Source organism: Prionailurus viverrinus, chromosome B2, assembly GCF_022837055.1.
Source record: "Prionailurus viverrinus isolate Anna chromosome B2, UM_Priviv_1.0, whole genome shotgun sequence".
Classification (NCBI taxonomy): Eukaryota; Metazoa; Chordata; class Mammalia; order Carnivora; family Felidae; genus Prionailurus; species Prionailurus viverrinus.
The window spans coordinates 20461668-20488370 of NC_062565.1; the positions used below are offsets into that span (position 1 = coordinate 20461668).

Sequence of the window (26703 nt, forward strand, 5' to 3'; positions counted from 1 at the left end):
GCGCCGCCGAGGGGACCGGCCGCCGCGGCGAGAGCGCGCCAGCCCCGCCGTGATGCCCGCGCGCCCCGGACGCCTCCTCCCGCCGCTGCCCCGGCCGCTGGCCCTGGCCGCGCTGCCGCTGCTGCTGCTGCTGGGCCATGGCGGCGGGCGCGGGGGCGCCTGGGCCCAGGAGCCGGGGGCGGCGGCGGCGGCGGCGGACGGGCCCCCACCGGCCGACGGCGAGGACGGGCAGGACCCGCACGCCAAGCACCTGTACACGGCCGACATGTTCACGCACGGGATCCAGAGCGCCGCGCACTTCGTCATGTTCTTCGCGCCCTGGTAACTGGCCGCGCCGCGCTCCTCGGGGCCCCGCACCCTGCGCGCGGGGGGCGGCCGGGCCGGGGACGCCGCGGCGGGCCGGGGTGGGGTGGGGGGTCGCGCAGCGCCGGGGCGGCGGGGGTGGCGCGGGCTCGGGCCGGGGGCGTGGGCGCTCGCGGCTGACGTGGCGCAGGGCGGCCGGGGCGGTGCAGGAGGGGGCGGACCCCGAGGGGGCAGCCGGGAAAAAGCCGTCCCGTCCCCGCTCCCAGCACACCCTCCCCCCCCCCGCCCCCGAGTCCCCGGGCCGGGGGGGAGGGGCGGGTGGCCTTGTCGCCCTGTGGGGCTACCCCGCCGGTTCCCCAGCCCCCGCCCCAAACTTCCTGCGCCGGCCAGAGGCGGCGGCCTGCGGGTGCGGTTGGGACCCGTGGGCCACGTGCGGCGGCCGCCGGCCAGTGGAGTCCGACAGTGAACGCTCGGAGGTCGGATTCCGTGCGCTCGCTGCAGGGCAGATTCCCCTGCACAGGGGTTTAGTTGAAAAATAGCAACTCGCAAAGGTGTGATTTCCCACTTTTGTGTGTTCAGGAGCTGGGAAAGGGTGGTCCGGGGAGAGAAGGGGTTCCTGTGCTACCCCGGGAAGCCGAGAGTAGTGCGAACGCTGGAGAGCCCGTCGTGGCTCCGAGTCGATGGGGGAGCTGTGTGTGCTCTAGGCGACTGCAGCGCACTGGCCCCTCCATTCAAGGCTGACCCCCGGCACCTCCTCCCCACCTCTGTCTTGGGGCCTGGTCTTCTGGAAAGTGTGAGCTGAACGGAGCTCCTGCCTCGGTACTCCGGTGGAGGGGTCCGTATGGGCCTCCGTGCCAACCCCAGAGACCCCTTCCCTGCGAATTGTCCTGCAGAAGGACTTCCTGATGTTCACAGAAGCACAGGTAGTGCTTTCCTTCCAGCGCCTGGATGCCCCGGTGGAGGGACGTTCTCATGGGGCAGAGCACAAAGCCAGTGTTAGGGCACAAGGCAGTTTGCAGGCTTGTTGCAGCACTTGGCATCCTTCCCCAGAGCGGGAGAGAGACTCACTGAGATGGGGGGGAAGCGATGTAGGAAGGAACAGAGAGAAGATGCCCATGAAAAACGTCCTGCTCAGGAACTGTGCGGGCAGAAGTTGGAGGAAACTTTTTTTCTCTTTCTTTCCATACTCAGGCTGTTAACTGTATTTCAGTTCATTTGGAGTTAAGTCAACTTTGGGGGGCAAGTCTGAGTGAGAGTTGGCATTTATTAGCAGTGTACCCGTGGGGTACATTGTGTTTCAACTTCTCAAGAACCAGCCCCGACTTGAAGTTTTAGACCTACCAGTGGTCTAGAAAATACTTTGTAGCATAAAATAATCGTTCATTATTAATAGTTCCTCTGTGAAGGAGTATTCTCAGAGTATCTATTCCAATTAAATACATTACTTTTTTTTTTTTAATTTTTTTTTTTTTCAACGTTTATTTATTTTTTGGGACAGAGAGAGACAGAGCATGAACGGGGGAGGGGCAGAGAGAGAGGGAGACACAGAATCGGAAACAGGCTCCAGGCTCTGAGCCATCAGCCCAGAGCCTGACGCGGGGCTCGAACTCACGGACCGCGAGATCGTGACCTGGCTGAAGTCGGACGCTTAACCGACTGTGCCACCCAGGCGCCCCTTAAATACATTACTTAATTGGAGCCTATTTCAGGGGAATAAGTCCATGGATTTTTTTTTCTTTATTTTTTAAAGAAAAGCTGACATGTAGACATAGGAAGTCTGCGCAGTGCCGAAGGGGTTTTAATTTTGGAGTCTCAGTAATACCAGCGAGTCCTAGACTGAGTGAGAAGACTGGCAACTGGGCACTTCGTATTAAGTAAACTCCTTTTTCAGTGTATGTGACTTACAGATTTAGATTTTTTTTTAATGTTTAGTTTTGAAGGGGAGCGAGAGAGCGCACACATTTGTGGGGGAGGGGCAGAGAGAGAGGGAGACACACAATCCTAAACAGGCTCCAGGCTCTGAGCCCTCAGTACCAGAGCCTGACACAGGGCTGGAACTCGCAAGCCACGAGATCATGACCTGAGCCGAAGTCGGAAGCTTAACTGACTGAGCCACCCAGGGGACCCATGACTTACAGACTTTTAGGTGGATGTTCCTAGGAACATAGCTCTTTAAAGTTTTTGTTTGCTTCTTAATTATCCACTACAAAATACTTAGATAAAGATGTTGGGTTTCTATGAAGGCATTTAAAAGTTAGACCTTAAGGGCATATCGGGGCTCAGATAGAACAGGCTGTGGCCTACACCATTCCCCCCATCTCTTTCCAGGTTTAGTCTCTGGAATGTTGGAAGCCCACATGTAACTTGGGGGCAGCGGCAGCATATAATGAGAATATTGCTCTGTATACCTGCACTCTGAACCTGGCAGATGTAAGATTATCCGGCTGTAGATTTTGTGCTAACATCAGGACACGGCTTCTGTATGGCCGATGTGCATCACCTTGAATCTGGTGACTGTCAGATTAGGAGGGCCAGGTGGCTTTGCTCTATTACATGGCCACAGATGCAAGATTTTGAATTCAGCTACTGTCCCAAAGGTTCATACTGTAGCCACAACAGTCCCAAACCAGAAGGGCCCACTACATGGCACCTGTGGATGATCTGTCACTAAGACATTGCCAGACATTTAGTACCCGTTAAGCATGTGCTGGTTACTGGAAATAAAGTTGTAAAAGGAACAGTGCTTGTCTTCACAGCACTTGAGCTGTATAACTTATATAACTTAATACAACTTAGGTGTAATTCTGATTTTCCTTCACAATTATCTTCCAGAAAAGAGGGAATCATTTTGTAGTTGAGTTTCTTATAAAGCAAGGATTCTCTTAGCTGGCCAGGAAAGTGCTGCTTAGGGAAGACACATTAGCTTGAGGCAGACTTTTTTGGTGCTGCCTTTCAGTGCTTATGACGGAGGTCATCTGTCAGAAAAGAAAAGAGGCAAAGAAATGTAACACTGATTTTGTTGAGAAATTACTTTGAGGACATAGTGACCATTTTGAGTGTTGGGTATTCTTTATAAACAGGCATGTATTTTTTTTTACGTTTATCTACTTATTTATTTGGGCGGGCGGGGGGAAGAGAGAGAGAGGGAGAATCCCAAGCAGGTTCTGCACTTTCAGTGACCTCGGGCTTGAACTCATGAAACTGTGAGATCATGACCAGAGCCAAAAATCAAGTGGGTGCTTAACTGACTGAGCCAACCACGCACCCCTATAAGTAAGCATCTTAAAGATCACTTTGAAAAGCAATACGGCAGCCGGTTTCTTTGTAGATGCCATGAATATACACCAGGTGAAAAAAACAAAAAACACAACAAAAACTCCTACGTGCCATAATGCTACTGTGACTGCACCTGAAGCTTGAGATAAAGTTTCCATGCGGACTCATATAGTATTCAAATATGGCACTACAGAGAGCTGATAATTAAAAAAGGTGATCAGTTCTAGGACTGAAAAAGTAGATTTAGTGATGGACAAAATGCTGATGCTGTCAAGAAACGGGAAGAGTAGCAAGAACCAATAATTCTAAGTTAATGTATTATTTTAAATGATAGGGGATTTAAAAATGTACTCTCAAATCCGTACAGCGAATATCAGAAGTATACATTTGGTTGCATCAAACCAAGAAGTTGGGGTAGCCACAAACTTTTCTAAAGTTTCTCATTGGGGAAAATGCAGAATTGAGTGAATTTTGAGGTTGCCTCGCGTTGGCAGATACTTAGTTATTTAGTAGAGAGTCCTGACTAAATAAAATAGGGGCGATTATGGCAGGCAGTGTGAAGCTGCTGCAGTACAAGGAGAGCAAGGGAACTGTCCAGAAGAAGAAGAGAAGAGAATGGCATCACACAGCCTGGGTAGTCAGAGCCGACTTGCTGGAGGAAGCAATACCCAAACCAAACCTGAAGGGCAAATAGGAATTTGCCATGTGGGCTTAGGGAGGAGGCATCAGAGAGGGTGTGTACCAATGCCCGTGTGCAAGCCAGTCTGTCCCCCTTCAGAAAACCACAAGTAGTTCAGTTTGGCTCCAGGTTAAACTGCAAGCAAAGGAGGGCAGCAGGTGTACAGAGGTCAGATTGGAGGTCAACAGGGGCCAGTTCAAGGAGGATCTGTCACAACACCTTGCTATGTTTCGGTTTCCTGCTGAGAACAATGCGGGAACTCTTTGGGGGGCTGGAGGCCGAGGAGTGAGGTTCTGTGGTAATTGTGAGCCATCCTTCCCTGCTGTAGTATAAAGAAAGGATCAGAAAGGTCCACTGCCGTATGGAAATGGGTGAAGAGGTGGGCCGGCACCCCCTGACCCGATATTCAGTGTGCTTGCTCCCCTCCCCTTGTTCCAGGTGTGGACACTGCCAGCGGCTGCAGCCCACTTGGAATGACCTGGGAGACAAGTACAACAGCATGGAGGACGCCAAGGTCTACGTGGCTAAAGTAGACTGCACAGCCGAGTCAGATGTGTGCTCCGCCCAGGGGGTCCGAGGATACCCCACGTAAGTGGGAGGGGCCCGTGTTTCCCGAATGGGTCCAGGTTTTCCAGAGCCTTTTGCCAGCTGCACTTGGCTAAAGAACATTCAAGTTAAACTTCTGGTAAATTTTTATGTAGTTCTGAAGAGTGAGGAGATGATAAATGTAAGCAGGCAGTCCCTGGTGTCAGGGAGAGGTTATACTTAACACTGTCTTTTCTATATTAGATGTCTTTTTGTGCTGTATTTGGAAAGAGCCTTTCATTAATCAGTGTCGGGTTTCCTTTCTATAAGGGAATGTGTTTGTGAGACAGAAATGGCGGTCTCCATGGGGTCCTGTCAGGTTTGATGTTCACAAGTACCTTTATGCAATGAGCATACTTTGTCATCAATTTTACTTTGAGTTTTTGGTCACTCTGCTATACTTAAGCATCCTTCCTGGAGTAATTTTCCCATGTGACTAGCACAAGGGCTGTTTCTGTTGGAAAGAAAAGTGACAAACTAGAATATGGCAGTTCTGACCAGCGGCGCTACTTACTCCCTTGACAGTTAAAACAGGTTTTTTTGGTTTTAAGAAGTAGAAATTGAAACTGGCTTAACAAGCAATAGAGGGATGAGTTAGAAGGCTGTGGAAGAGGCTCTGAGGCTCCCCTCCAAGGGCTTAGGGGCCAGTTTTTACCTTTACCTCCTTAATGTGACTTAACTTTCCAGCTCTGCATCTCTCTGTTGCCCCGGTGGGCTCGGGCTCACTACCAATGGGCCCAGCTGGGGTGGAGTGTCCGCCCCAGACAGTCCTTGTGGCCAGAGAGGCAGGTACTGTAGGAAGGCAGCAGTGCCCTCAGACCACATGGCAGGCGTTAAAGTGAAGAGCTCTGCTCCAAAAAAGGGAAGAAGCTGTGTCCAAAAAGATGGGGGAGGGGCTGGCCACTGCGATTCCCCAAATATTTATTCAAATTGATGAATGAAGTAAATTCTTATAAAACCTGGGCCTGTCTTCAAACCCGAGGGGCGGCATGGAAAAGTGGAAGGAACTCTGGGTTGGAACCTAGAAGCCACGTCTGAATCCCGGCTCTACTGTTTACTTATCATGCAGTCCTGGCCACGCTGTTTAACCTCTGAGTCTAAAGTAGGATGTTGATACCTTACAGCCCCACCCCCCACCCCCACACCCCCACCACCCTCATTGTTGTATGAAATTACGTGTTTGTAAATACTGACCTCAGCATACTCAATAAATGTTAAAGTTTTCCCTTACGTTTAGAAATTTGGCATTTTCATAAAGGACACTGGAATTCTTGCTCTTTGGTGACTGCTGCTAATCCAAGTGCCATGATTCAAATCAGATCAACTACGATGTGTGCCTACGATAGGTACCATTGTCCTGTGCTTCATAGCATTGCCTTTAAAGTAAACGTAGCTTAGATGAGGGGCATCACAAAGAAGCTGTCAGTGAGTAGTGGGATGCACGGAGGAGGTAGATGTTTACCTGTTTGGAACCTGTTACTTTCAAGATGCAAGGGCAACAGAGATGATTGGCTGAGGTGTCTACTGTTAAATAGCTGGCTGTGTGTGGCCATGTACACCACCAACCACACCACCAGGAAGTGAGACAGGACTGGTGATAGGCTGAGAAGGGCAAGTGTTAGGGGGCGCCAGAGGGGGCAGTAGAGGGTTCCACCAAAACCTGGTCATAGGAGCTCTCTGGCTACGACGTCAGTTACGCCATATATGTTATTCACAGATTTTAAACGAGCCGCATTGGATCGTGTGTCCTGGTTTAGAAGATGTGGTCTGTCCAAGAAAACCATGCACTGGTTTTGTGTTGTTAAAAAGAACTAGAATGAGTCCACATTATACTGAACATTGTTTGGCAAGGAACTTCTGTAACCCTCAGAGCCCTACACACAAGTGCCCGAGAACAGGTTGTTGTTTTTTTTCCATAGAATACTGGAGGCAGGGTGTGCTGCATTAAAACAAGTCACATGAGGGCACACATGAGGGCATTCATGCATTGACCTGCGTGAGCTTTTACTTCCTCTGAAACAGTACTTATGTCATAGAGATACATGAGTGAAAATGCCCGAGCGTGCACCGTGGGTCAGTGCATTCACTTTTATGTCATTCTAACCCTGGTACCTTCAACTGAAATAAAGGATTGCACAGGGAGGGAGTTTGGGTTCCCATGTTCCTAGGGATGGCTCACTGTGCTTAGAAAAATGTTTTGAGGTCATGCTGTTGAGCCAGTAAGGAATCTTTATTATCTGGGAAACCGTGAGCCAGAGCAGGGCTGAAGGAGGTTTGCTAGGGCTGCCGAAGCAAAGCACCACAAACCACGTGGCCAAAGAGACCAGAAATTTATTGTCTCATAGTTCAGGAGGCCAGAAGCCCAACATTGAGGCACTGGTAGGGCCATGATCTCTCTGAAACTCGGAGGGGAACCCCTCTCTGCCTCTCCCTAGTGTCTGGTGGCTGCTGTAGTCTTTGGGGTTCTGTGCTTGTGTCTGCAGCACCCCAGTCCTCTGCCCTTACACGGCCTTCAGCCTCTGTGCATGTCTCTCTGTGGGTCCAAATTTCACCCTTTAAAAAGGATCCCAGCCATATTGGATTAGGTAGGGCCCATCCTCGTAACCTCATTTGAACTTGCTTGCCTGTATATAGATCCTATTTCCGAACAAGGTCACATCCTGAGGGACAGGAGGCTTGGACTTCAACAGATCTGCTTTGGGGGACACAAATCAGCCAGTAGCACTGTCTCCTCAGTTGTGCTAGGATTTTGATCACAGATTTCCAGAGTGACCCATAAATGGAGATTTTTTTTTCCCCCTACAGTCTCCTTGAAAGAGAAACAGATCACCAGGAAAAGCAGATGCCCCTGTGGAGGTTTGGGAATAGCAGGAAAGTTTGGGGCTGTCCTTTAGGTTTGTACCCCGGGGCCCACTCCCTATCCCAGATGCCCTGGACAGACTGAAAGGTCTGTAAAGGAAGCTCTGATTTTATCCCCTAGGCTCTGTGAACCTAAGGAAGAACCCAGGCTTGGGCAGGATAAGAAGATTTCTAATCCAGTAAGAAGAAATTAAAAAAAAAATTGTTTATTTTTGTTTTGCTCAGTGCACACCAAATCAGAAAAAGTCACAGGTTAGGTTTTACTGCATTTTAATGTTAGCAAAGAAATGAGGAATGGGTTTGGTAGTGCCTGTTCCTTCCTAGTAGTTTGAGGATCCACCTCCTTTTCCACTCTGAAGAGCTGTGGTGGGGGAGGTGCCTTCTGGAAGAGAGAGTCGGGGGTGGAGGAGTACATTAAGCATCTTCTAGCTCTGTGGGCATAACACGTTTCTAGAGCTTCCTGAGGTCCCAGGGGTGGGTGTGGGCATTCGTGATTGTGAGATCATTGGGGTTGCTTAAAGTGTTAAAGTTCACGAAGTAACGGATGTACTGGCCAAAATGGTGAGTTTAGCTTTTTGTTACAGTCGTAAAAGTAAAAGCTACTGAGGAAGCGGGGCACATATTCTTTATTGGAGGCACATTAGGGATGTCACCCTAAGTCCATCACAGGATCTTAGAGCGGGTAAGGCCTGTAAGCCTGTTGTGATTAAAGTGCTGATTCCGGCTAATGTGCTGGTTTTCTTGTACTGCTACGAAACTTCCTTCTAAGGCCTTTGGGGAGTTAGCTCTTCAAATCACAGTTCTGATAGCTGCATATCTTGACTTCTGACACTCTGCTCCTGCACGTCGGGCTCCTATTGCCAAAGTCCACAGATGTGCCATAGAAGTGATAAGGATGTTTGGATGAACAGCTCACCAAAAAGTGCTCGTCTGTGTTTCTTTTCTTCTGTCAGTAGCCATATTCCCTGCCCCCACTCCTCCATCCTGGACACCCTCTATTAAGTTTTATCTAGAGCGTATTTGTCCCCTACCAGTGGAATGATACGGGATCTGGAAGTGTAATTTCAGTCTCTGACAGTGTCTTTTGCTCACCCACTAAAGCAAGTGCTACATATTCTATCTGCAGATACCTTCAGAGGCTAATATATGTAGAAAAAGAAAAGACTCCTCAGTGGGGAGGTGGATAGACCGTATCAGCCAGTGTCAAGGCTATTCTTATAGCTAGCAATGTAAATCTCACAGAACCTGGATATTCGTGCTTTGTTAAGAGTTGAAGAGCTGACAAGGTAGCGTGGAAATACATTTATTGCAAAACAGTGCTATTTCTACTACAGCTTTAATTTTTTTTTTAAACGCAGCACATAAAAACTACTAAAGCCTAGGAAGGATGACAAATCCCTAGCAGGAGAGAAGCTTGGAAGTTCTGTCAACCGAACGTTGGTGGCTTGGGTTTTCACTCACAACATCTTAGACTTGATGTGTTCCACTCAGTCTTATTTTTCTTGAATAAGTTAAACTTTTTTAATGTGGGATTAAATGGATATGTTATCTTCTAGGACATTCTTTTCCTTTCTTTTTCATGTTGTATCAGAGGGCAGCAGGTCTGTGCCTGGCTGCGGTCCACTGATTGCCTCCCTGCACAAGCTTGCCCCCCGACGGGACAGCGCTGTCTACTCGGAGCACTCTGAAGGATTTAACAGTCTGCTCTGTCCTGTCCTCTGTCACCCTTTCAGCTTGAAGTTTTTCAAGCCTGGCCAAGAAGCTGTGAAGTACCAGGGTCCTCGGGATTTCCAGACACTGGAAAACTGGATGCTGCAGACGCTGAATGAGGAGCCTGCGGTGAGTGCACATGAGGCTTCCCTGCCTCCCGCCTGCTCTTTCTTCCTGTAGTTTCGGGGTAATAAAGAGGCCACTTCAGGCAAAAAAAAGTAAAGCTACCATTTCAAAGGAACTTTTTACTCTTTTAGAACTAACTGATGCTGTAAGTAAAAATGAACTTTTTTTCCCTTCTCAATTTTTGTTGATTTTGGTAAAATACACATAAACTTTACCATCTTAGCCACTTTGAGTACACAAATTCAGTGGTGCTAAGTCCATGCACCCTGTTGAGCAGCCCTCCCCACCACGCGTCCCCAGAACTCTTTGCACCTTCTAGAACTGAAGCCATGTCCCCGTTAAACCAACTCCCAGCCTTTCCCCGCAGCCCCTGGCAGCCAGTCCTTCTACTTTCCGTCTCTGTTTTCACTGCTCTGAGTATCTTGGTGGAAACAGATGAAGTTTTGAAAAGCTTTTTATTATGGAAATATCCAAACATGAACAGAAGTAGGAAGAGTCTTCTCTTCGGTGCATGAGCGAGGAGCTGTGTGATGCAGATGGCCCCGTGTACCTGCCCCACCTTCCACAGTTGCCCCCATTTTGCCCAACTTGTGTTATCATATCTGCCTTCCTAGCTCTTGTTTGGCTGCAGAGTCAGCCCTGGCAGAGTGTCATTTGTGAATATTCCAGGAGCAATTAACAGGTGCACGCTTCCCACTTCCTGACATAAACCTCTGGGCCAGTCTCGCATGTAATACAGTTACACTAATTTCTTAGCATCACAGGGTTGACTTGGGGTCCAGTCCAGGCCGGCTTCGGCCCTCTCCTGCAACCGCGAGCGGTACAGCAGGGTGACTCCCTCCTTGTCCTCTGCACTCTCAGTCCCCAAAGGTGCTCACTGGCCTCGCCAATAACCTAACGTAATAAATACTCGTAATACTGTCGGTGTCTTAATGGCCCTCCCTGCGCTAAGGGTAATATCAGGAAATGGTGGGAACCGTATGATTTCTGAGATATTTTTCAAAGATGTAGGTCTGTGTAGAGTTATACTAAGCGTTTATAACCCTCCCCCTCTCCAGTGGATGTTGGGAGCCTTGGTTTTGACCTGGAAGCACTCAGAATGCATGGCACGTTCTGATTGGCGCAGAAGGCCCGCGGAGGCGGGGCGGATTGGCCGGTGTGTGGGCCCTGGCAGGGCAGGTCTGGAAAGATGAGGTGTCCGGTGCCACGTGTCTCTGGTGAAATAGAGCCCCTGGAGTCTCTGGAGGCAGTTGTAATCCCGCAGTCCACTAAGGCTGCTTTGTTGTGTCAGGTGGGCTTTCGCGGATCCGAGGGTTGTCGGTGCCCATGTGCAGCTCCAGCGGTCTTTGGGGGGGATCCACTGCTCCCGGTGCCGTTTCCCGGGGTGCCTGTGTGGTCCTTCGGCTGTCCCCTGCATTCTCTGTAGATGTCGCTGCTTATCCAAAACCCACCTGCTTCTCAGGTGCTGCTTTACCTCACGTTTTACAAAGTCTATAACTGCGTGGTGAGGAGCGTTGGTGTTCGCGCTGAATAAGTGTCCAGGAGGGACTTCTCTAATTTTAGGCACCAGGGGAAGCCACAGACCTCTCAGGGAGTGAATTTGCATCTTTGTCATGGCAAGAGAGTTACATGAGCAGGTGGAACTTTCATGTCGATTTAAACTTAAAATTGTTTCCTCTGTGAAAAGTGCTCTGAGTGGAGGAAGCCGATTTTAAAGAGGGAGTAACAGTCTCAAAAAAAAAAAAAAAAGCCACTTACAATACTTGTTTTCCATTATTCCACCAAAAATCCAGTCTACTGTGAGGACGTTTTTTCAAGGAACCAGTAGCCCTTAACAGGATGGCAGAATGACTTCTCTGGTGCTTCAAGCTCCCGTTTTGAGGAGCGGCAGCCTCGGGGCAGGCTGGGAGGGACAGGGAGGCCCCGCCCCTGCTGGGGGCACAGTGTCTCCAGATGAAGGGCCATTGCTGCTTGGGGTCCACCTGCTACCATATCCTAGTGTCAGAGCAGTAGGGATCTCAGGTCATTGCTGGAAAACAGTGACAATGTGCCTTCCTGTCAGAAAGTTCAAATAGTCAAACCTTATATTGCAAACCAAAAATTTTTTTCAATTAGAATTTGCCTTTTATTGTACATGAAAACTTTTTAAAAAGTTCTCCATCTGTGTTTATACCTAAGTAACTTAACGTATGCATTTTTATATTTAAAGAGGATAAATTTAGAGTTTTCCCTTTAGTGTTATGGCAATATTAAAGAAACTCAAAGAAAAGAAACCCTGATGCTATATCTTAACTTTCTACTTCAACTTTTATATTTTCCTATTTGCTTCTGTATTTATTTTCTTAAATAGTCATAATCACACAAACACAGTTCACTTTACTAGTGATATTTTTGTATAGTTATATCATCTCAACATTGGTCATATTTTATATTATGTGGATTTGCCATAATTCATCTCTTCTCTGTCAATGGATATTTAGGTTGTGTGTATTTTTTTCTATCATCAGAAATGCTTAAGGAGCATGTTTATTTTTGTAAAAGACATTTTTTTCTACTTTTGAGTGATGTTTTTAGAATATATTCCCAGACATAAAATTGCCAGGCCAAAAAAAAAAAAAAAAGAAAAGAAAGAAGAAAAGAAAGAAAAAGCAAGACTACTTTTATGGCTCTTGATGAACATTGCCAGATTGCTTTCTTAAGAATCTGTAAGCTCACAGTCACCAGCAGGGCAAGACTGTACCCATTTCTGTGGTATACTGTGTTTTTGCCATGACTGCAGGGACTGCCACAGGGCAGATAGTGACAGTGCCCCCTCCCCCCAAGTTTCATAAATGAGCATTGAACATCCTATAAAGGGTGACATACAGTGTTTTGCATTATTGGAACTCACTGTTTGCTTAGCCACCATTCTGTCGGGCATCTTTTCGTGTGGGTACTTAGCACTTGGAAAGTTTTGACAGGCCCACAGCAGCAAAGAAAGCTTCACGGTGCTTTACGATTACAACTCTGCACAGCTTTGAGCTGTCAGCACTTTTTGAAGCTTTTAATAACTTGGCTATTCTTTCTCATAGAAACGTGTGAACTGCCAGATAAAAATTGAGTAATCTACATCCACGTGTCTATAGCAAAATGGTGATTTTTCTGATCCAGCCTCAGAAATTGAGAACTTTAGACTTGTGTCCTGTGCTAACTGCCTAGTTGTACACAGTTGGTACCCGCTCAGGGACTGGCAGAAGCATCCTTTAAAAAGCCGCTTCTCACTCCTGCGTTACGTGTCTCTGTCCCAAGCTTCGTTGAGTGAATTAAGAAGCACAACTCAGGTCTGCTCCATGGTTTTCTCACTCTTGCGAGAAACAGTCACCATCTCTTCTGTCCCTTTACCAGTCCTTCACAGTTTGTTACCATTTGTGTGAACAGAGGATGGCCAGGCCCTCCTGTTCTCTGATGGTCTCTCGCTCTCCACTGTGTCTATCTTGCTATCTTTGTATTTTCAGGTACTACTTCCTTTAGAGCCAGTCCGTCAGGGATTTCATTTTGAATTCCATGTGGAATCTGAGGTCACGCTGCAAAGAACAGGGCAGTGTGCTTGTTTGGGGTGGGCCTCTCCTTCAGTTTGTCTGCTCTGTTCGTCTGGGGACAGCGAAGAGCAAGTTGGGGTGGGGACAGGCATCCCTGGCTGCCTTGAGTGCCGATTCTGGAGCACTTCCTGGAGGTGTGGCTGATGAGGGGCCTCCTGCTGAAGTGTCCAGACGATCTGACGGAGTTGGTTCCTGCCTTGGCCTCCCTTAACACAGCAGCATGCCCCAAGGGTTTGATGTAGCCAGATGAGGGAGGAGATCTGCAGAAGGTTCCAGACAGACACAGGTCACCTCCTCAGTTGGTTTCTCTATGTCTTCACATACAAACCCAGTGACTATTGTTTTGTTTCTATTAGACACCAGAGCCAGAAGTCGAACCGCCCAGAGCTCCTGAGCGCAAGCAGGGACTGTATGAGCTCTCAGCAAGCAACTTTGAGCTGCACGTCGCACAAGGTATGGTGGGTGAAGCTCATGGGTGCTCACAGTGGGACGCACACTCTTAGAACCACTGACCATCCATCACTCCTTGATTTGCCGGGCTCTTTCTTCCTGGCACTTGAGGGCTTGTGGTTACCATCTGTGCACTTAGCAGTGGTCTCTTCAGGACCCGTTAACGTCCTTGTACAGTGCACTTCCTCTTAGAAATCATTTCTCCTTTTGTCTCTCTGCTTACAGAAATGCCAGTTTTAATGCTAGTTAAAGATGTAAGTTTTGGAAAGCTCACAAAGCATGAATGGGCATGCTTAATTTGTATACTAGTTAGCACATCCTTGGATAAGAAAGTATTTATTTATATTAATGTGAATCATATGCTTATTGACCAGAGGCAGAAACAGAAGTTTCTCTTATGTGTTCAAACTAGAATTTAATGGGACCATTTTAACGTGTGAATCAGAGTAGGTATTCTTGACACTTAAAACGGTTTTTTGTACCACATCTCATTTTTTTTTGAAAACGCTCTCCTAAATAGTAAAATGATCTATATACGGTTTCTAACGTAAATAACACATAAGTCCTTTATTCACATGTTTCGGAACAATTGGCTCAGCACTGAATGACTTGAAAGCAAATTCAGCTTCCTTGTTGCTCTCCATTCTCAAATGCTGCCATGGAGAGAAGTCCTCCTGTAAGACTGGGCTGGAAACATTGTGAAAAGGGCTTAACATTATGTCTGGCCCTGTAACTTCATGCCCGCTGGGGGGGTTGAACCCCCCCCCCCCCAACTTAAGGTCTAAAATAACTTACTGTGATGCCTTCCTTTGTTTTCCCTTTGTGTTCAAGGTTGTTATTTGTACCAGGGCTCTGGGGGGGGGGGGGTGGCGGTGACAGTACAATTTCAGGGTGTTTTCCCCAGTAGGGGGTTCACTTTAGTTCCCATAAGCCCAGCTAGGACTCTCTCTAAGCAAATCGTGCCTGAAGGGCAGCATTGTGGAGATGCCAACTTATGCTGCTCACATGAGGATCTGTCCTCAGAAAATGACAGTCACCTCTTGGCCTTAAAGCTTCCACTGATACTCTGGTAGGTTCCTTCCTGGACATCCTGTCTCCACCTCACAGCACAAGTTAGTGTCATTATCTGTCTAGAGAGGGATGGCTTCAACCTCATGGATCACTTGCTAGTTTTTTGAATCAAGTGTTTCACCATTTCCCTCAAGGTGTCATTGCTGTGGGTGACAAAGCACTGCCATGAGCGTTTGGTGTGGCAGTGTCCTTCTGTGAGCCTACGTCACATTTTGATGACGTACTCACAACCTGATTGTGGTCTGGTCTCAGCCTGACATCTTTCAGGCCCTAGGCTGGTCAAGGCAGAACAGCCTAGAAAAAAATCTTCAGTATCCAAATGACGACGCTGTATGGATTTGGGTTTGTTTCTCCTAGCCAAGGCACTGATACTGTTTTTAAAACCTTCCGTTTTATTGTCAAACAAAACACAGACACAGAAAGCCCTCAAACGTAGGGCTTAGTGAGTTGTCATAGAGTGGTCAGCCTATAACCACCGTCCAGTTCAAGAAATGGCACTGCCAGTCACCCCGTGCCCTATCCAAGTCCCAGTCTTCCTGCCCTCGAGGAGGCACTTTCCTTGCTTTTCTTCATCATTCACTATCCAGATGTGCCTTCCTTACATTATAGTTTAATTTGTTCTTTATTTTACCTATGTCTCTCTTGCGTCTCAATCTACACGTGCCCCCAACATGTTTTTCTTCCTTGTATCCTTTTGCTGAGCACATAGGTTATTGGACCTGTAGAATTCCCCAGTCTCAACTCTGACAGCTGTGTCCCCATGGCATGGTTGAACATGTTTCCCTAGATCCGTTAACTTATCAGGGTTGCCAAATGCCGATAGTCTCATTAAAACATCCTTTCTTCATTGTTTTAGGGAGAGAAACTTGCCCTCATTTATCACATGCTTATCCAGTGGTGCAGTTTGTGTAAGAAAGGTGGGATAATTGCCTGATTCTTCCCGTTTGTTGCCAGTTCTTCAAATAATGTGTTGGTTCCCTGTTGTCCTCCAAAGATGACAAATTAGATTTTGTTTTGAGGATTGCTATGAGTTCATGGATATACACTTACTTGATGGAGTCTCTTTTTTACCAGTTAAAGGGTTCATACTGCAGTTAGTTTTGCGAGAGGACAAAGATCAGATCCTTGCATTCGATCTTGAGTAAGGTATTAAGTCACTCCTTCTCCCTCCTCTGTCTTGGCTCTCCACTGAAGGCGACCACTTTATCAAGTTCTTCGCTCCGTGGTGTGGTCACTGCAAAGCTCTGGCTCCAACCTGGGAGCAGCTGGCTCTAGGCCTTGAACATTCTGAAACTGTCAAGATTGGCAAGGTAAGTGAAAGCCCTTATTAAACTGGAAATAGACCGCCTTTGGCTGGATTAATTAGCAGAGTGGCCCATTATTCATTCTGTGTGCAAAGTCACAAACTTGATTTATTAATTCCATTTAGTGTGCCACTTGATAATTCATTTCACCTTCACAGATGGCAGCCTGGTTTCAAATGTGCTGGCTTTTCCACAGCCTAAAGATAAATTATGGCTTTGGCTCCTTTGTTTATTTTGAAGCAATGGCCAATTCTGAATTGGCAGCCCCAGAGCCCTTTCTGCAAAGATATGGGGCACAGCCTTCACGAATGTTCACTGGCCGGACTTGGAGGCCATCCACATTTGACCTCACCCAAGAGCTGTCCCCTAGAGGAGCCTCAGCCCTGTGCTCACAGAGGCGTGCAGAAGGTCCCCCTCCGGTGAGCCCCAGCTTTCACTGCTGCCTGGGAGTCTTTCCAGCTTTCCCCACTTTGCAGAGAGAAGCCAGAAGTGGTGTCTAACAACTTCTGTATAAGTGGATTTTCTGGAAATCTCCAGAGCAGCTCCCGGGCCATCAAGCACTTTTCATCTCACCCAGCCTTTGGCATCCACCAGACGTCCAGGCATGGGTTTCCTTTTATAAAGATCTCATGTTTTACTTTGCCAAAGGCCTGACTTGTATACAGAAGGAATGCTGCGTTTCCAGAACTGCAGCTCATGAGATGATTTGCCTGGGACAGGGAGATGGCCAAAAGCACAAGCTTAGGGTCCAGGCAGACCTGGCTGGCCAGCCTTTTTGACAGCTTCTCCACACCTCAGTGTCCCCTTTGCAAAACCACAATAAGACCTAACTGGGGTGGGGGGAGGTGGCGCGTGGAGAGTATGGAAGTCAGATGCTCAGTACGATGTTTGGCATGAAGCAGATGCCTGGTAAGTTGTAATAGTTGTCGTTCAATGGATTTTCACTGTTGCCTATTAAACACTTTTATTTAATGTTCGTATGTTTTTGAGAGAGAGAGAGAGAGTGAGTGATCAGGAGAGGGGCAGAGAGAGAGGGAGACACAGGCTTCAGGCTCTCAGCTGTCAGCACAGAACCTGACGTGGGGCTCAAACTCACGAACGGTGAGATCATGACCTGAGCCGAAGTCGGATACTTAACTGACTGAGCCGCCCAGGTGCCCCGTTGTTAAACACTTTCAATTATGTATTCTAGTTATATGTGTTCTTATAATTTTATATTTATTGAACATATCGTGGAAGTAGTCATAATATTCTTGTGTTCTATCCTCCCCATTCCTTGTATCCTTACTTTAAACTATTTTATGAATTCTCATGGGCGATTATTTTCAGGTCATGTCTGTAGAGATTTCTAGTAGAACCAGGTGTGAGCCGACACAGTCTGCCCATGCGGGCTGTGGCCTCCGTCTCCGGACATGTGTGCGGCTGGCTTAGACTGGACTCTGAATGCCCCCCACCCAGACTTCAGGCTGGGGCTTCCTGTGCTTCAGTTTAATACTTTAACTGCCGACTTCAGTCTTAGGTGTGAATGTAATATTTTTATCCTACTTTGTTGATATCCTGAAAAACAACAACTTAGTATCCCACATAGCTGATTTTAACATCAGTAGAAAATCAAAGAGAAGTGACTTAGGATAAACGGTTTCATGAAAATGTTGAACATGCAGAATCTTGGTAAGATTTAAGTGAAACAAATTTAAAGAGCTGTAATAGTTGAGCTTATGGAATTAAGAACATATAATCACCTTAATTTGATATCTTTTGAGTTATCTTTATTTTATACTGAATACTCCTATTTCAAAACTCCTTAAGTGTGAACATGAGAATAAATGTCGCAGCTGGTGTTGGTGTGGGCCTCTCTCACCGACGGCCAGGCCTCCCCTCCCCAGATGTCAGGCTAGGCTCCCCTTCTCCATCTGCTAACATGCTCCAGGTAAAATGTTGCTTCCTAAAAATTGGCATTTTTAAGTGAGATAAATAAGTCATGTCTCTCAAACAAATCCCATCCCTCTGCTCCCTTAGCTCAGGTGTATTTTGGGGTAGATTTTAGGAAGTCTCTCCCCAAACTGCCACTTGCTGGCAGAGATGCTACAGATGAAGTATGTGAAGTACTGAGTGCCCAGTGATCCATTAGCAGGGAGGCTCACGAAGAAAGGGACTGAGAATCTGGTCTTACTTTATTTTTAGGTCGACTGTACGCAGCACTATGAACTCTGTTCAGGAAACCAGGTTCGTGGCTATCCCACTCTTCTGTGGTTCCGAGATGGTCAAAAGGTACGTACGTCTTCAGGTCCTGGTATCGAGACCAAGTGCTTCTCTTAACCACAGTGGGCTGTTGCCAGTATGAATTGTTTGGGCACTGGTTTGTTTTTTTTTTTTTAATTTTTAATTTTTTTTTTTTTTTTTTGAGAAGAGTGCATGAGTATGCATGTGTGTGTGAGCAGGGGAGGGGCAGAAGGAGTTTTTTTTTTTAAGTTTCATTTCATCTGAGAGAGCACGAGCACGAGTGGAGGAGGGACAGAGGGAGGGAGGGAGAGAGATAATCCCAAGCAGGCTTTGCACTGTCGGCATAGAGCCTGACTCGGGACTTGATCTCACAAACCGTGAGGTCATGACCTGAGCTACAACTGAGAGTTGGACACTTAACCAGCTAAGCCACCCAGGTGCCTTGGGCACTGGTTTCAAGGCATACATAATCAACAAAAATGTCTTGGCCTCAATTAGTAAGATTTGGGTAGTTGACAAAAACGGTCAGTTGTCCTGCTATTTTGAGGCATTCCCATTGGCTGAGGTTAGCACTAGAATAGCTCGGGCGTACCGCCAGCTGTAGCTGTGCTCTGGCCACAACCGTTGAGTGGAGTCAACACTGGCTCCCAGTCACTGGTGCTCACTCCCACTCTCCTGTCTATCCCTGGCCAATGGTCAGCTTCTCAGCACACCAGAGTCGGCCCCAGTCGTGACTCTGGGCTCTGCAGGAGGCAGGTGCTGTCAGGTTCTCTCCCCAAAGCTGAGGTGTTTGGTTTGTAACGTGCACTCTTGTGTGAATATGAGCATGCGAATGCTGCCCAGTCCCCACCGCCAGGGTGACGGCATCAGTGGAGGTCTCATGGGGGTGAGTGGGGTCGGGACGAGGTTTGAGTGATTCAGAACACTTAAGTGTACTAACCTGACAGCATTTTTGTGCGGCCCTTACCTTGGACAGATTGACCAGTACAAAGGCAAGCGGGATTTGGAGTCCCTGAGAGAGTATGTGGAATCACAGCTGCAGAGCACGGAGCAGGGGGCCCCGGAGGCTGTCGAGCCGTCAGAGGCCCCAGTGCCAGCCACTGAGCCCGCGGCCAAGGTGGGTGTCCACTGCGATCAGGAGCGCCGGGGGTGGCCCACCACCTCCTGCCCACAGAGGCCGCTCTCCTCAAATGCTTTGCACAGAACGGCAGTTGGGGGTCAGCAGAGAGTAGTTCAGATGGTTGGCTGAGGCTGACTTTTCAACGTGAGCCATTTCCTTCAGCCACTTTTAACATGCTTGTGAGGGGTAAACCTAGGAGCTCCTCTGAAATAAACGTGAGACAAATCCTAGGAGTATTTGACGTCAAAAGCTCTGGAAAAGTTGTCCCTTTTTGAGTCAGTAATCCCTGTACTTGAGGGCATTTGCTACATGGAAGTTTGGCTGCTGTTAGGCCCCCGTTTCTGTCCATTTCCACCACCTGCTACAGTAATTTGACTTTCACCCCGTGGTAAAGGCCCCTGAAAGGTCTGCAGCAGGAAAGATGTACACGTTGGAACTGAAAGGCACATTGCCCGAGGACATTTAGTTTGCTTAGGCAGGCAGTCTCTGACTTACTGTGCTGTTGTCTTCATTCACCCAGTGGAAGGTTTCAGATCCACTTGTTCTGCATTTATTGAGCCCGTTACATTTCAGACACTGTCCCAGGCACCAGGAAACAAAGGCAAATAATAAGACTCTTTCCCTATCTGTGAAGGGTACCTGGTCTAGAGGGGAGACAGATGAGAACTTGGAGAAGCAGATGTCCCAGGTGTGTGACCCAGGAGTGTGCAGGCCCAGTCATGATTGGGGCAGGCAGGCAGGAAATGTCACTTGAAGAGCTGAAAGGCAAATTGGTAATTGCTGCAGAGACGTGGTGGACGTGGAGAGAAAAGGCTTAGTCTGAGGAAGAGCGTGAGCAGAAGCGCGTTAGTGTAATTGGCTGGGCGTATTTGGGGCAGGGCCAGCCGTCAGCTGGAGGGAAGGGGGTGAAAAGGACAGGGGGTGCGGTGCAGGATGCCAGAGAGGGGAGGTAGGAGCTGGATCATAGAGGACTTTGTCGGCCAGCCAAGGATTTTGAGCTTCATCGTATATTTATAGGGATCCAGCAGAGGGTTTTGAGCAGATTTGAATTTTAGATGACTGGCAGAAAGAGATGGAAAGTATGAAAGGGAGGGGAAGTCAGTGTATTAGGCCAAAATGATGATGAGACCCCGAAACTAAGGCTGTGACAGAGGGTGGAGACCAGGAGACAGCAATCGTAAGGAGCCTCACCCTCCTGAATACAGTCGGGCAGGTGGGGTGAGGGGATGACCGGAGTTGTGGCATACCTGGTGGTCAAGGGCACCAAGTGTGAGAGAAGGACTGAGGGGCAGGGGGAAGGGAGGTGATCAGGTCAGTTTTCAAGTTGCTGATTTTCAGGGCTGTGGTGGACATTCAGGTGGAGATGTCCGGTGGACAGTTAAGTAGGACTCGGGAACTGAAGCAGGAAGGATATGTGCACTAGAAGGGTAGCCTTAGGCGTCAGCCGATGCTGAAGCCATGGGTGAAAAGGAGGTTTTTCAAAGGGAGTCAGGGAATGTTTTCCAGGAAAACAGAGCTTGGTTTCCTAGCTAAGAACCCTAAGGCCTATTTGTCAACAGATTTCCAAGCAGAATACTTAAGTTGCTACATCAATTTACACCAAGCCCTTAGCTGGGACACCAGGATACAGTGGGCAGGGGAAGGGGCAGCATGCCCTCATTCTGCGAGGCCAGAGCAGTGAGTGTGCAGATGTGTGTGACCACCCTCCTCCCGGCCCCCCCAGTAATTCTTGAACCCTCAGCATTTACATAGCAGATCCTGACTTGCTGGGGCCATCGCTCCCTGAGCCCTAGTTGTTTGGAATTGGAAAAAGACAGTCATCCACTCCCTCCTCGTGGAGTGGGGACAGGAATGGGCCTCCTTGCCCCCTACAGCCCATGCCTTAGTTGGACTCTTAGGTTGGGGACTTGCCTAGGTGTTAGTTCAAAGTCGGAGCTTTGGTTTAAGAAGTAAACGAATGATTCTGCAGTAGCTGCGACCACATACGTTGGAGGGGACTGTGTCACGGTGGTTCTAAAGGTCACCATCCCAAATTGAATGTAATTATACACTGTGGATGTTTTCATCAAACACAGAACAGTTTCTATTTATAACACAGTTTTCCAGCAGTAAGTAGGTCTTTCAGTGAGCATGGCGTCATGTTTCTGAACATAAAGAAAGATGGTAGTGTTCTACAATGGGCCCCTTGGCGGGCTTCGCCTCCGAGTCACTGACACACGTTACTCGATGCCAGACTCAAGCGGAGCAGCCCTGGTACGTTTAGCCACATGATAAATCATCATATTCTTGCTCTCGTGAGAGAATCACAGATCCATTTCTGGAGAAACCCAGGAACATAATTCTGCAAAGAATTGTCAAGACCAAATTGCTTTAGAGCAGGCTGCCTCATGGCACCTTCCCCCTACATTCTCCAGCCAGAGCTTAGATGAACAGTTTGCACATTTACTTTGAATTTAAGAAGCCTAGGATACGTAAAACACGTATCCTTGCCTGTGGTCTTGCCACTGTCGACTCTGAAGGCAGTACACAGAGAAGGGAACTTGTGCACATCCACGTGCTAGGAGAGCGGTAGGGTCACTTCGAAAAGACAGCAGGTGCATGCACATCAGGTGAGCCAGTGAGTCGGTGTCTGGGACTCTCCAGTCGGCGTTGGAGGCTCTGGGCCGGAGAGGTGCACACTGTGGCACAGGCCGCACAGAGCCAACTGGTCCACACCATGGAGCCCTGAATGACAGCAGCCACACCTGAGCCCCTCTTCGCCCCCAGTGGCCGGAGAGGACTGCGTCCTGCCACCTCCTTGAGGCATCTCCTGGGCTCAGGACCTTGGGGACCTACCTGTGGTGAATCATTGTCCCTTCTTGTGTAGCTTGTGAAATGCACGTTGTACAGGTATCTCCGTGTGACCTTGGAGCATGTATGACAGCACTGTTAAAAGATTATTGATTTGTATTTCTGTAATCCCTGCTCTAAGTGATGCCTTGGAACTGTGGCCTTTCCCTCCCCTGCAGGGCACCCTGTTGGCACTCACGGAAAATAACTTCGATGACACGATCGCAGAAGGAATAACCTTCATCAAGTTTTATGCTCCATGGTAAGTGGCCGTTTGATGAGAAACTGCCTTGTCTTAGTGCACTTGAGCCCCGTCAGAGTTCTCTGCTCATTAGGCACTGCTCTAGACTCGATGTTGGGCCTAGATGTTGCTACATTTATACATAGGTTAGGTTCTAGGAAATGAGGAAAGGTTATTGTTTGCACCTATATTCAGGTATGTTGAAGTTCGGTTTGGTGGTACTCATGAAGTTATTTACAGAGAATGAGGCCAGTTTATTTTAAAATTCAGTCTGTTTTGGAGAAAACATGACAATGTGACAATAGAGAATTAGGATGGCCATATAAAAGTGAAGCTTTGTGGTATCTGCCCTTGTCCAGATAGATTGAACATCCATATCATGATGTAGCTTTGCTCCTTAGTGTCTGAGACGTTGTAGACAAATCCCATGGGGCTCCTGGGCAGCCGTCCTATATGTTACCCAATTACCCGAACCTTCCTGCTGCATGGTCCTCAGAGACCGGAGCAGAGAGGGTGACACCAACTTTGTGCCCAAGGCTCCCTGAAGTGGGGCAGGTGACAGGTGCCAAGAGTCACCTGCACTGCTGTAACTCTGCATGTCCTTTCTTTCCTTTGAATCTCTGTTTTCTGAGCTGTAAAACGGGAAGAGTGCTTTGTCTTCACAAACAATCCGCTTAGAAAAGCACGGTCTCAAGGAGAGTGTTAGGTTTTGTTTCTAAACATGAACAAGTAAGGTCCAGCGTGTCACTTCTGCTCTTCGGTTTGTTTTCATTCCGGGTATTGATGAGAAACCACAGAGGCATAGAAGAGAAGTCAGGGAGCATGCAACTCACAGAAGTTGTACAACTTTTGTTCTTAAAGAATAGAAACACTAGTCAATAACACCTTTAAATCTATTATTTTCTTTTTTTTTTTTTTTTTTTGAACCTAAAGCCATATAGACCAAGTGTGAGGACAGAAGATCCCCTTTCAGTGAAGGGGTAAAGTGCTGGGGAAGGGGAGGGTTTGCACAGAACTTGGCTCGGACTTCACTGCTCATAGCGAATGGATGACGTTTCAGGGAAGCTTTCAGGCTGCTCTGACATTTTGAGACCACAGCAATCAAATCTAAAATGAAATGTCTTTAAAAGAAGTTTTTGGTGTCCATTTTCTTTTCTGTTCATCAACTCCTGCTCATGGTGCACTTGCTTCATTCATAATCCAGCTAGCTCAGTTTACCACATCCTGGAAATGGTCTCAGAATCTAAACTTGCTTTCAGACCAGCCTGTTTCCATTCAGTTCTCCAAAAGCCTACTTTGGATGGACTTCGAATTCCGTGTCTGGGATGGAGAAGGAGGAAATGTTAGGGGGGAATTCCCAGGGGGGAATCTGATATCTTATTTCTAGGCAATTGTGGACTGCCTCGTACAGAAGAAACAAGGCTTGGCTCGGCAGCTGGATTTAGGTGAGTGAGCTTGACCCAAGACTTCAATAAAGCTGTCGTTGTCCTATTCCTAGGTGTGGTCATTGTAAGAATCTGGCTCCTACTTGGGAAGAACTCTCTAGAAAGGAATTCCCTGGTTTGGCAGAGGTCAAGATTGCGGAGGTGGACTGTACTGCGGAACGGAATATTTGCAGCAAGTACTCGGTGGGTACATGCAGAAGAAAACCCTCCTGGGGACCCTGAGTATCTGGAGCACGCCCACATGGAGCTGTCATCTGGTGTGGTGGCCTCAACCAGGACAAACCACAGGGCCCTCATCGTCTTTGAGAAGCGCTCCTTGTGTCCTTTTGAGGCTGTTGCTTCATTTTCGTTTTGAAAAGCAAAAGAGATGCTCTGCCCGAGGAAGGGCTTTCTTCTCCCACTGGTTACATACCTCTCAAGGGGGACTTGAGGCCTTGCTGTCTGCATAGAAGGCTGGGCGGTAACAAGAAGGAGGTGCCACCTCGGCACGGCCACTTGCTGGCTGAACAGTCAGCTGACTTGCAGCCTCTTCTCAAGCCCCTAAGTGGCTTATTGTTCAGCCCTGAGCGTGTCCTGAAGTACAGTGGTTGAGTAAGGGAAACCCCTGACTTCCTCCCGAAGGGACTATCCCAGCCAGCCAGGCTTCCACTTGGTTTTGTCCTGAAGCGTTGCCTTCTTTCTGAGCTGCTAGCACAATCTGATAGCCCAAAAGGTTTGTAGTTCACATTTTTGCTTTTGTGCAGTTTTCTTAAAACATCTGGGGGCTCTGGAGTTCCCTCATTAGATTGAGAATAGGTGCAACACAGACGTCATTTACTCATCACTTGAAGGTGCCATTTTTTCTGGTGCCTTAAAGCCTTAGAAAAGAGCTGGAGATGTATATTCTTGTGACTCCGTGGGGGCCACAGAGTGGCTGGGCATCAGCAGGGAGCTTGTCAGAAATGCACAGTCAGGCCCCACCTGGACCTGCGGCATCAGAATGTGTCTGTTCACCGGGTGCCCAGGTGGTGGCATATGCACGGAAGCTCCAGAAGCTGTACTTCTGGGTAAAGTCCTTCCTTTGACACTAATCCTGAATGTGCTTTTGAATTGGAAGGTGAATAACCCCGAGGCTTTGCTTTCTTGTACTTTTTAAACGGTCTGCACCTTTTAAAAATTTAACCATGGGGGTGCTGTGCTGACAGCTCAGAGCCTGGAGCCTGCTTTGGATTCAGTGTCTCCCTCTCTCTCCCCTGCTCACGCTCACTTGCTCTTTCTCAAAAATTCACATTAACAAAAATTTTTTAACTTAACCATGAACTTCCTTGGTTACAACTTTAGGAGTTTTTTTTGGCAGGGGGTGGTGGTGGTGGTTTATCTCAGAAGCAATTTATATGTGACCTGGACCACTGGTCTTCATACTTTTTTTTTTTTTTTTTTGAAGGTACGAGGCTATCCCACATTGCTGCTTTTCCGCGGAGGGAAAAAAGTCAGTGAGCACAGTGGAAGCAGAGACCTTGACTCGCTGCACCACTTCGTCCTGCGCCAGGCAAGGGATGAGCTGTAAAACCCAGTCCCAAGTCGCCCGGCCACCCGTGCCCAGGGTGTGGGAGCTGAATTGTGCAGGTGTGGAGTTTCACATGGTGGTTTTTCAGAGAGCTGAATGTACTAAACTTGTGGTATCTTCTTTGTGTGTGTGATTTTTAAGGCAACACACTCTACAAATTCTTTATTAAGTTTCTCTAAGTAAACACGTAACTCATGATCCCTTTGCAAACAATATTTTCAGTGGCGATCTGTCGTCCCCTTTACCTTTCTCTTGATGAATCTAAATGGTTTCCTTTGAGACTAAAATAGAGTTGAGAAAAATCAAATTGCTCAACTACTTTTGGCTCCTGAGTGATTCTGGTGAAAGTATCATCTAAAGCATCGTTTGTGAACTGCCCACAAGTTCTGGAAAGGTGGCAGTATTGATATTCTGCTGATTTTAAGGTCATAACGGACTTGTTAGTAAGGTGGTTGGTCAGTAACTTGGAGCAGATCTAAACACAGAAACCCCGCACCTCTGGAAGATACCTTCACGTCCACCCCTGGCTTTGCTGTTTCTGTTAATACTACTCTCATCGCGAGAGGTCAGCCATAATGAAAGCAATGGTACTTCTGACGTGTGCCTGAGTAAGACAATGCTGGTGCCATAATCTGTGTGTGTGTGTGTGTGTGTGTGTGTGTGTGTGTGTGTGTATATGCTTCTGTTTGTTACTCACAGGTGAAAGATTTATTAGGTTCTCATGCAGCCAAGAGTCCATGTGAACTTTAAGATTTGACGTCTCCCACAGAAAATGTGGCATGGAAAGTTTCACAAGACTTGTCCTGACTATTCTGTTAACTCATAGAAAGATTCTGGTTGTATTTGCCACCAGGGGGGCAAAAGGACTTAGGCGAGCTTTCCCAGCCCTGGGTCTCCTGACCAGGGTGGCCCTCCTGCTCAGCAACAGGGCCCGAGCTGGAGGCAGCCTCACGTTCTGCTTCTGAGTAGTCATTTTAGAGGCTAACTGTACTTTGCCTTGGAAGAGGTCTACTCTCTGCTGTATGAGGAGCGGGATTAAGTTGGCCTCCAGACCAAAGACTGAAGTAGGTGGGGCTGGCTGGGTCAGGGCTGACACAGGCCAAGTCACTGCCAATACCGGCCTTCTCGCAAGCCACGCCATCCTAGGTGTTAAGCATTCTTAACTGTCACACTCGAAAATAAGCACCCATCGGACTAGGCTCCCTTAAGATAATGTACCTGTATGTTCTTTGCCATCAAGTTACCTCTCATAATCCCTCCGTCTCCAACACTCTTTGCCCCACTTCCCATGCTCGGGGGGTGCGGGCAGTGGACACACAGTAACTGGTGGTGGGAATCTGATAAACAAGACCACTTCT

At 47.9% G+C, this 26703-nt stretch overlaps 1 protein-coding gene across 1 annotated transcript; it reads left to right on the forward strand.

Annotated features, from left to right (window-relative positions):
* Nucleotides 1–52: 52 nt before the first annotated feature.
* On the forward strand, nt 53–25543 carry TXNDC5 (thioredoxin domain containing 5). Its single transcript, XM_047858566.1, has 10 exons — nt 53–321; nt 4697–4846; nt 9436–9541; nt 13473–13569; nt 15832–15947; nt 18126–18212; nt 19141–19281; nt 22293–22375; nt 23853–23982; nt 25223–25543. The coding sequence occupies exons 1-10, from the start codon at nt 53–55 to the stop codon at nt 25343–25345; spliced, it is 1302 nt and encodes a 433-aa protein (XP_047714522.1). The 3' UTR covers nt 25346–25543.
* The last annotated feature ends 1160 nt before the right edge of the window (nt 25544–26703 follow it).

Bases quoted from the DNA above. Each gene is read 5' to 3' on its own strand.
- TXNDC5 (XM_047858566.1), top strand. From the start codon at position 53: ATGCCCGCGCGCCCCGGACGCCTCCTCCCGCCGCTGCCCCGGCCGCTG. The intron at 322-4,696 runs GTAACTGGCCGC...CCCTTGTTCCAG, and splicing joins GTCATGTTCTTCGCGCCCTG to GTGTGGACACTGCCAGCGGC. The intron at 18,213-19,140 runs GTACGTACGTCT...TACCTTGGACAG, and splicing joins GGTTCCGAGATGGTCAAAAG to ATTGACCAGTACAAAGGCAA.